Genomic DNA, 11,114 nt, shown 5'->3' with positions numbered 1-11,114 from the left:
AAGGCATAAAAACAACATAGTGTAGTAAGGCATAAAAAGTCATAAAAATGACTTAGTATATATATTAAGGCATAAAAAGTCCTAAAATCAACATAGTGTAGTAAGGCAAAAAAAGTCATTAAATCGTCATAATATAGTAAGCCATAAAAAGTAATAAAAACGACATAGTATAGTAAGGCATAAAAAGGCATAAAAACAACATAGTGTAGTAAGGCATAAAAAGTCATAAAAATGACTTCGTATATATAGTAAGGCATAAAAAGTCATAAAAATGACATAGTATAGTAAGGCATAAAAAGTCATTAAATCGTCACAGTATAGTATAGTAAGGCATAAAAAGTAATAAAAAAAAAGTCATTGTATAGTAAGGCATGAAAACGACTTAGTATAGTAAGGCATAAAAACGTCAAAAAACAACATAGTATTGTAAGGCATAAAAACAATATAGTGTAGTAAGGCACAAAAAGTCATAAAAAGGCCATAGTACAATAAGGCATAAAAAGTCATAAAAACGACTTAGTATTTTAAGGCATAAAAGTCATAAAAACCACATAGTATGGTAAGGCATAAGAAGTCATGAAAACAACTCAGTACAGTAAGGCATAAAAAGGTCATAAAAACCTCATAGCATAGTAAGGCATAAAAAGTCTTAAAAACATCATAGTATAGTAAGGCATAAAAAGTCATAAAAAAAAGTAATTGTATAGTATGGCCTGAAAACGACATAGTATAGTAATGCATAAAAAGTCATAAAAAAACCATTGTAAAGTATTGCATAAAAAGTCATAAAAACCTCATAGTATAGTAAGGCATAAATTGTCATAAAACAGTATAGTAAGGCATAAAAAGGCATAAAAACAATTTAGTGTAGTAAGGCATAAAAAGTCATAAACCGTCATAGTATAGTAAGGCATAAGAAGTCATAAAAACGACTTAGTATAGTAAGGCATAAAAAGTCATAAAAAACCATTGTATAGTATCACATAAAAAGTCTTAAAAACATCATAGTATAATAAGGCATAAAAAGTCATAAAAGCGACTTAGTATTTTAAGGCATAAAAAGTCATAAAAAACGACTTAGTATTTTAAGGCATAAAATGTCATAAAAACCACATAGTATAGTAAGGCATAAGAAATCATGAAAACGACTCAGTACAGTAAGGCATAAAAAGGTCATAAAAACCTCATAGTATAGTAAGGCATAAAAAGTCATAAAAAAAAATAATTGTATAGTATCGCATAAAAAGTCATAAAAACCTCATAGTATAGTAAGGCATAAAAAGTCATAAAACCAACTTAGTAGAGTAAGGCATAAAAAGTCTTAAAAACATCATAGTATATGTAAGGCATAAAAAGTCATAAAAACAACTTAGTAGAGTAAGGTATAAAAAGTCATAAAAACAACACAGTATAGTAAGGCATAAAAACAACATAATCTAGTAAGGCATTAAAAGTCATACAAAGGGACGTAGAGTGGCGCAGTGGGTTGAGCGCCCCATATGTACAGGCTACAGTCCTCGGTGCAGCAGGCCCCAGTTCGAATCCCGCATCGGACGGCCCTTTACTGCACGTCATTCCCCTTCTCTCTGCCTCGCCATTTCCTGTCTCTCTCTACTATCCTGTCCAATAAAGGCACAAAAGCCCCAAAAATACACTTTAAAAGTAATAAAAACGTCATGGTATACTATGGTATATATATAAAAAGTCATGAAAACATCATACTATAGTCATAGTACCACTGTGATATTCCTATATGATGTCAGACTTCAGATAACCCCCGCCCTTTCAGTCAGTCAAATAGTAGCATGCCTAAACAGGTTGTCTTAGAGACTTAAACTCATGGAAGGCACATTGGAATGATGACCTAATATGACTTCACTCCAAACCTCGTGCAAAGTTGTTCACTCAAATATTGGCAGGGACAGTTCTGTCTTCCCAAAATATTATTGGGGACATGTACCTACCCTCCAAATGTGAACCTACACCCTTGGCGGACATAGTGATGTTGGTGGGTGTAACCTTCAGTTCATGCTGATCAGCAAAAATGTTTAATGGGCATCAAACAAAAGAAAACACCAACAGGAAAACACTAACAGTCTGTGTGTTTTTTGTTTTTATTCGGGCCTAAATCGGTGTGCGTGTGTGTGTGTGTGTGTGTGTGTGTGTGTGTCTGTACTATCATTTTGTACAAATGTCACCAGAAGCAGACTTGTTGAACAAACAAGGTCCATGTCTGCCCTCTTGTGTTGAAAAGAAAGAAGATACTTCACTAGACTTGGCTCAAATCTCATCTTTAATCTGTAAAACACCTTCCACAAATGTATTCAATAATAATCACAGCATTCATTAACATTCAGTCATTTTACAGCAGTCTTGACTAAATAAAATGCTTAAATATCACATATGTTGTTCCTGTGCCCAAGAACGTCTGTCCCAAAACTAGAAATCACAGACAATCCTCAAATCCTCCATAGACAACACAAGGGCCACTGACTTTGTGCTGTGTCAACAGTTGTGTATTCCATTAAAATATAAATTAAATGTAATAAGTCACAAATGAAAATATGGAATGCAGTTTTTGATTAAATTTCAACGCCCCACATTAAGAGCTACTGAGTGCAAATGAACTAATACAGTAGAAAAACATACTCTGGAAGCATAGACTGAGTGAGAACAAACCAAGGAGATTAGATGTACTACTTAACAACAAAATAGACATGAGTTGAGGAATACTCAATTTACACAATCAGGAACAAAGGTGAAATGACAGAGGGAAGCAGCTGAACAGAAGGGCAAAGAGAGAATGAGGTCAGGACACAACTATCACAAAGAACACTCAAGGTACCTGTGTGAGCGGCCCAGTTTGCACACCTATTCTCCTGCTGCAGTAATCGAATTTGCATTTTCATATACACATGTGGGCGTTCTGTAAATTAAAAATTGAAAAGCTATTGACAATTAATTTTCAAAGACTTAACCTGCTCTAAAGTGACAATATTCAAATACATTAAGCAAACAGCGTGAAAAACACGTTCCACAAATGGACAGAATGATTACAATAAACTCAATGTTAAAGAAAAGACACCAGTCATCTCTTTACAGGCTATTGTGTTGTATAAATGCATCTTCATCATCATCATCATCATCATCATCATCATCATCATCATCACAGTGTATAAAAATCCAGCACCCTGCTTTCATTCCCTTAGGCAACATGAATGTTTACTGTAGCCATGGCGTTTAGTAGTTAACGTAAGCTTAGCCATATTAACAATGAGCAATAAAACTGTAATACCTAATTTCTTAACAAAACAATTATCAACACCAACATCCATAGGACCTTAACCAGGTCCTGTCATTTCATATCTTAAAACCGTTAACATCGTGCACCTTACTTGTCGCCCATTATTTCAATAACAAAATGGCGTCGTCATCAGGCGATCATGTGTTTTCCGAAAGTGGCCGAGTGATACATTTCGATTTTTTTCAGACTGGAGGATATTTTTTTTTCTTTTTTCTTTTTTTAAATAACAAAAACATAACGTAACCAACAGAAAAAGGAAACAACCAAAACAAAACGACACGTCAGAATCCCATAAAAACAAAACAAGACACAATGAAAATTGTACATCTAAATAAACACAAACACCCGACATATGTCATCACAGCCAGACGTCCAAGAGGCCTAAACATCTAGATTGCATTATTATGTAAAATTGGACTGGAGGAAAGTTTGTCTCAAAACTGTGTGTGTAAAATGCAAATCCACAAGAGAACTGAGATCCACAAATGCTTTTTCCCTTCACAAATAGAAAAATGATTCACAAATGTCTTTTTGAAAGTTGTAAATGTCTGGACGATATTCACAAATGCTTTTTTTTTTGGATTTTTGAAAGGTGTTTTATATTTATAGAATGCACAATTAGTCACTGATTGTCAGTCTATTCACACATATGATATTGCGACAAATCTACCTCCATAATGTCTTTATGTCTTTCCATTTTGTGGATAAACATGCGCATGTTCTGCGCCGCGTGGCTCTTGTGGGTACGCTCGTGTGACAGGGGCGGGCCGACTTCAGCAGGGCGGGTCTTTCTGGTTTTCAAGCACATGATGAAGCAGTGAAAAGCTTGTAGATTTGTTTCAGTCTGCACGCTCTTTACTTTCTGTGTTTAGTCTAACTGAAAGAAGCCTGAGCAGAAAGCCGCCTGACATCCACACAGACTGCGGACTGACACTGTGACTCAGAACATGGCGTCTTCAGAGCTTGGTGAGAGTTTTTCTGCAGAATTAATTAATTCTCTGTCGCCATTATAAAGTTTTGTTCTGCGACATGCAGGATGGTAGCTCGCTGGCTAACATTAGCCAACGTGGTCAGCTCTACCCAAGTAAAACATACCTATACTATTGTTTTGTGTATGAAACGACTGCAGTGATTTGTTATGTCTCCCTTTTATCTGTCCTCGCAGCACTTTTGAGTGTTTCAGACAAAACCGGTCTGCTGGACTTCGCCAAGAGGCTTGTGGATGTGGGATTGTCTCTAGTCGCCTCAGGTGGCACAGCCAAAGCCCTGCGTGATGCTGGACTAGCTGTCAGGTGCCTCAAATAGTTTTTTTGTTGTTGTAATTAGTCTTTTTTTTTTTTACGGTAAAAATTCAATCCATTGCGGATATGTTTGTTTACCCCATTTTGATAAAGTCTGTGCTGTGTGTCAGGGATGTGTCTGAGCTGACTGGACACCCAGAGATGCTGGGAGGCAGAGTGAAGACCCTCCACCCTGCTGTCCATGGAGGAATCCTGGCCAGGAAAACCCCCTCTGACACCACAGACATGGAGAAGCTGGGCTACAGCTTGGTCAGGTGCGAGACACACTGTGAATTACTGGAAAGATCTGTAACATTTAAAAACACAGGAAATCATATGTTAATATCCCATCTGTGCAGCCTCGGTTATAGTGGATATATTTATGTTTATCTACAATAGAGGGGAAAGTCTGAATTAAGAATAATAACTACAATCAATCAAAGAGGAATCAAAGAGCATGCCCGACCTGTGACTGTCAGGCAGATCACAAGCTTCAAGATATAGACTTGTATTGTGCCATTAGGAAGCACGTGTAGTTGATTTGGCAGCTGGTTAATTGGAAAACTTCTGCCCCTGCTATAAGCTTGTCTTGTGACTCTCGTTTGTTTAGGGCTGGAAGAATGTGAATAGATCACAGATCTCACACTGTTTTAACTGGTATATTAAACAACACGCTGGATTAAAGTTGACTAAAGATACCTTAACTGATTAGGTATTGACTGTTTAACACACATTTAATAGAAAAATCTAGTTTCTGTGTTTTAGTGACTAATTGAGTGTTTTTATGGAATTAGGAATTATGATTTCAGCTTGTCCATTATCCTCATACTGCAGAAGCTGAAAACAGCAAATATTTGATGTTTTGCTGAAAAATAATTACTAAAACAATTATTTGATTATCAAAATATTAATATCAAAATTAATTTGCTGTTGATCACCTAATAGATTAATCAACTAATCTTTTCAGTTGTACACTGTAGGCCGGTCATTAATTTGCAGACTTAACTTAAAAACGACAGGGGATCGCAACAAGAGCAAGATATTTAGTTCAAGAGATTGTTCTTCATGTGGTGTTTAACACCAGCACTATATGTGACTGACTGAGGAAACACTTGTATTTGAGGTACAAACGATTTTGTACAAAGTGGGTAAAAACGGCTGGCACATGCTCACTGGCGGTGCTGCTTGATGCATATTGTGGATGTGTATGCTGTTGTGCAGCAGAGAGCATCCTTCAGCTTAATCCATTTAAAAGGCTCAAATTAGCTGAGTGAAAATTTGAGTGAATCTGGTGAAATTTTGGGTCTTTCTCAGGTTGTCTTCACTATCGTATGTGATGTAGACGGAGGAAACAAGTTTCTGTAACAAAATTAATATGAGCATCTGGTCACTTGATGTAAATTCAAGCACATGGAACCTCATGACACCAATGTTCTTTGTAATTGGCCAAAGGCATTCACTTGAATTTAAACCTGAGTTGAGTTTTAAGGTTGTTCATAATACTTTTTGCACACTAGTGTTGCTTCTTTGACTTGTACCAAAAAGCACTAAACATCTTTTGTTAACATAAATGCCTTTACATAGCATCTAACCCTTTCTTAATCTAATCCTGTCAAAAGAAAAGTTTAATAAAAACATAATTGGTGAAAAAATGTGACAAAGCAATAAAATTCATGAAGGGGGAAAAGTGCGTGTTTTCAGAATTTGATGAGTATGAATTTAATTTCTTTGCCTGCTCTTTTCAAGAGTGGTGGTGTGCAACCTCTACCCATTTGTGAAGACCGTCTCTAACCCGACTGTTACTGTGGAGGATGCTGTGGAGCAGATTGATATCGGTAAATTGAATTGTAGCTTTAAAATATTCAAACAATAATGCTGAATAAATGTTTAAATAATGCTTGTAAAGCAGAGAGTATCAGAGGGTTCATGCCTCCATTTGCATTAAAAAATCAAATTCTCCACTTCATCTACTAATGAAGTTTTGGTGATTATTAGCATGTGGTTTTTTTTTTCCCCCAGGTGGAGTAACTCTACTGAGAGCAGCAGCCAAGAATCATGCTCGGGTTACTATTGTGTGTGATCCAGCTGACTATTCGCTTATTGCCAAGGAGATGGAGAGTTCAGGAGACAAAGACACAGCCCTGGAAACCCGCAGGACTCTGGCCCTCAAAGTAGGTTTGGTTCCCCACCATTTGAACTTGCAAGTAATGTGAGGGGAAATTTACTCCTTCCCAAATCCATCTACTTTTTAAAAGCTTTAAGAATTTGTGTCTTTGTAATTTTTCGTACAATGCTAGTGTGTAATTTCAACCCTTGAAATCAGAACTCTGTTATCTATGATAGTGAACTGAATATCTTTGGGTTTTTACTGTGAGTCTGACAGAACAAACCGTTTGAATATTTTCACTTTCACTCAACATTTTTCTTTGACCATTTCCTGGCATCTTTTAGACCAAAGGATTAATAAATGAATCAAGCAAATAATTGTCAGATCAATTAATGATGAGAATAACCGTTGGTTCGAGCCCTACATTACAACCTGTACTGTTAAAATTAGCTCTCTGAAACGCGATGATGTGCTCCTTTAAGCACAGGCACAATAACAAAGTGTCCTGCTCCTTTTTTCATCAAATTTGTTTCCTGATTTTCTCTAATCCTGAGCTGAAAATTTAAAAAAGTGCCATTTAAAGTTGGAAGAAGTAAAGTTGTGTGTTACTGATCAACCTTGCCTGATCTTTCGACCATCTACCTCTAATCCCGCCCTGTCACTGTTCAGACTTGTTTCAGGGACTAAATTATGTCGCAATTGTGAGTTAAGACTAGCAGTTTGGCATAAGATGTGAATCTTGCCTTTGGCTGTTTTAAGGTATGAGCAGTCATCAGTCTTAAAATGATGGTTGCATAATAGTAACCACATGCTGTCAGATTCTTACGAAACATAAATAAGGGCCAAGAGGCAAAAATCAGTTAATACAGTAAATATGTTGCCCGTATCACTCAGTTTAGGTAATTCTCCAAACTGCTGGTTACAGACAAAATGTTTGCTTAGAGATGGGGGGGGGGGTCAGTGCAAGACAAAGTCCAGCATAGGCTTTTTATCACAAATGTTGAAATATATGTTCAGGTCACAGAGTTTGTGAACTTTCACCCTGTAGTCGGACTGAACTGCATGTTTAGTTAGATAGATGAACTTAATGTATTTTCTCTCTGTGCTCTTCAGGCCTTCACACACACTGCACAGTATGATGACGCCATATCGGACTACTTTCGTGGACAGTACAGCCGTGGTGTTTCCCAGCTGCCTCTGCGTTATGGCATGAACCCCCACCAAGCACCTGCTCAACTGTACACCCTGCGCCCAGCCCTCCCCCTCAAAGGTAAACCCAGATCACAACTGTCTCAGCTTACTGGAAAAGAGAAGATTGACACCACTATCCCTTCTGACTCTGTTAAATATGACGCTAAATTATAACTGTTTTAAAAAAACAAGATATAACTTGTTATTTAGTTAGTTTTAGAGGTGATTGTATGTAGATGTTGTTACATCTGGACAGTGCCAGGCCAGTTGTTTCCAGTCTTTGTGCTAAACTAAGCTAATTGACATACAGTAAGTCTGTCAGTTAAATATGAGGTTACAGATGGCAGCCAATATTCTCACCCAAGTCTCCTCCAGAAGATAAAAGAGTCTGTTTCCCAGAATGTCAAACTTTTGAACACATGCCCTGTCAATATCCCTGTCTGCTTAAAATAACCATGTTAGAGAACGGCTACTAAAAGAAACGGATTGTGTGTGAGCTAGAAGAAGATTTTGATTTTTGCCTCTATCTCCCAGTGGTCAGTGGTTCCCCCGGCTTTATCAACCTGTGTGACGCTCTGAACGCCTGGCAGCTGGTCAGAGAGTTGAAGAGCGCCCTCGGCATGGCTGCTGCCACCTCCTTCAAACATGTCAGCCCTGCCGGTGAGACGAAAAGAGACGAGAGACAGACTCTAAATGTTATAAATTTGGCCTTGGAGATAAATGTCTTAAATCTGAAAATGACTTTTTTTCACCTTTTTTTTTTTTTTTTTTTTTTTTTTTTTTTTTTTTATTCTGAAGGAGCTGCAGTAGGAGTTCCTCTGACTGAGGAGGAAGCCAGAGTGTGTATGGTGCACGACATGTTGAAGGATCTCACCCCTCTGGCTACAGCCTACGCCAGGGCAAGAGGTCAAAAACAATGAGCCATACAGTGGATAACCTGAGGTATTTTCTGTCTTTTTTTAACATGCAGTTATATTAACTCCTTCTACATCTCCAGGCTCAGACAGAATGTCCTCATTTGGAGACTTCATTGCTGTGTCAGATGTGTGTGACGTTCCCACCGCCAAGATTATATCGAGAGAGGTAAAGTCATGGTGCCAAAGAACAAATACAGATAAAAAGGAGTTGTTTTTTTTTTTTTTCTTCAACATTGTTTTGCATGATTCAATTTGATTGTGCCCAGGTGTCTGATGGCATCATTGCTCCTGGTTATGATGAGGAGGCGCTCAAGATCCTCTCCAAAAAGAAGAATGGAAACTACTGTGTGCTACAGGTGAGAGATTTTTTTTTATCTCTAATAATGATTAGAATCTGAGTTCATTTTGTTGTTTGATTTACATTTTTTGACCCATGCGTGTTTTGGTCCCAGATGGACCCAGACTACGAGCCTGATGAGGCTGAAGTGAGAGTGTTGTTTGGTCTCTATCTGAAACAAAAGAGGAATGGAGCGCTTATCGATAAGGACTTCTTCAGCAACGTTGTTTCCAAGGGCTCGGTGAGTCACCATATCGACTTTCATACTGGCTCGCCCTGCTTTTGTCATTTTAAGTAATTCTTTCATTATTGACACAATCCGATGTAAATAACAAGTGTTCACCCTTTAATCATTTCTGTGTCCACAAGCTCTCAGAGGAAGCTGTGCGTGACCTCACTGTGGCCACCATCGCTGTCAAGTACACCCAGTCCAACTCTGTCTGCTATGCTAAAGATGGACAGGTAAGAATTGGCAGGTGAAAAGGTGGACAAAGCAATCTGGATGAACCACAAGGTTTTTACAAATATATCTGTGTTTTACAGGTAATTGGTATCGGAGCGGGCCAGCAGTCGCGTATCCACTGCACACGACTGGCGGGTGACAAAGCTGATAACTGGTGGCTGAGACACCACCCCTGTGTCCTGAACATGAAGTTTCGCAGTGGTGTGAAACGAGCTGAGATGGCCAATGCAATCGACCAGTATGTCAGCGACACCGTTGGAGAGGTGAGGGGGGTAACAATGGGGAAATAGGCATTTTTAAGATTAAGCTTGAGTTAAGTTGTAGTTGCAGCTACATTAGATTTTATTTCTTTACTCAGATTGTTAGAAATGTGGATACAGTAGTACACAAAGTCCATCTCTGTCTGTACTGTGGTGTCTGATGTTCAGTGTCAAGTCTTATCACAAAATGTGCCAAGTTTGGGACACTGAATATAAATAAAAAGTCCTGTATTGTGTTGTTTTTGTGCTGACAGGGTCCAGACTTGGCAGTGTGGAAGTCTATGTATGAGGAGGTGCCTGAGCCTCTGTCAGAGACTGAGAAGAAGAACTGGATCAGCTCCCTGCAGGCCGTGGCTGTCAGCTCTGACGCCTTCTTCCCCTTCAGAGATAACATAGATCGTGCCAAACGGGTAAACATCACACACCTTTCACAAAAGCATGCATTCTTACTGTATACACTCTATTTAGAAAATGCATGGGAATGCACCTGCTATCATTCTCTCACACACACACAGGAAGGTCATCAACAGTTTTACAAACTATTGACTTTAAGAACCGTAGTGTACAACTGACGAGCTTTCCAACCACCTTTTACTAATGTTTCTACTCACTGTGTGTCTGTCTGCAGAGCGGCGTCGAGTACATCGCAGCTCCTGCAGGCTCTGCTGCTGACCAGGTTGTGATTAACGCCTGCAATGAGCAGGGCATCACTCTGGTGCACACCAACACTCGACTCTTCCACCACTGAGCACCTCAACATTTTTCCCAGTGTTCTTTACAGACAACTCAGTTTTGCTTCACTAGAGTCAAAATCTTTTTCTAACATTGCTGTTACTCAAAACATTCCTACCTTCATCTTGCCAAGATGTAAAGGTCACAAATGCTCTGTTCTGTAGCACATTAACTGCATTCCTGACTTGTGATCTGAACATTACAGAGAAATGCTGTTATTTCTAGGTCAGACACATTTAAGTGTGAAATAAACTGTAAATGACAGTTCATGAGTTTTTCTGTCTGTTTTTTTGGACACGCTAACAACATGGTCAGTTGGTCTCCCACTTTGGTCCAGACTGAAATATCTCAACAACTATTTACTTCATTACTGTGAAATCTTTAACAGACGTTCATGGTGTCCAGAGGATGAAGACTTTGATGATTCTCTGAATTTATTTCTACCACCGCCAGCAGGTTGGCATTTTAGGGATTTTGTGAAATATCAACAATTTTTTCTATTTTTGGCTGGATTGCCATGAAA

The 11,114-nt window shown here is 38.4% G+C and overlaps 1 protein-coding gene across 1 annotated transcript; it reads left to right on the top strand.

The window, feature by feature from the left end:
• Positions 1-4,112: 4,112 nt before the first annotated feature.
• Positions 4,113-10,858, top strand: atic (5-aminoimidazole-4-carboxamide ribonucleotide formyltransferase/IMP cyclohydrolase). Its single transcript, XM_023402830.2, has 15 exons — positions 4,113-4,270; positions 4,470-4,596; positions 4,716-4,859; positions 6,331-6,419; positions 6,604-6,755; positions 7,805-7,961; positions 8,417-8,542; positions 8,681-8,788; positions 8,880-8,965; positions 9,066-9,155; positions 9,252-9,377; positions 9,506-9,598; positions 9,680-9,862; positions 10,114-10,269; positions 10,488-10,858. The coding sequence occupies exons 1-15, from the start codon at positions 4,252-4,254 to the stop codon at positions 10,605-10,607; spliced, it is 1,776 nt and encodes a 591-aa protein (XP_023258598.1). The 5' UTR covers positions 4,113-4,251; the 3' UTR covers positions 10,608-10,858.
• Positions 10,859-11,114: the final 256 nt, after the last annotated feature.

Source organism: Seriola lalandi, unplaced genomic scaffold (genome assembly GCF_002814215.2).
Source record: "Seriola lalandi dorsalis isolate HSWRI2012SDOR001 ecotype SW California unplaced genomic scaffold, Sedor1 jcf7180002054040, whole genome shotgun sequence".
Lineage (NCBI taxonomy): Eukaryota > Metazoa > Chordata > Actinopteri > Carangiformes > Carangidae > Seriola > Seriola lalandi.
This window is presented reverse-complemented; position numbering and strand designations above follow the sequence as displayed.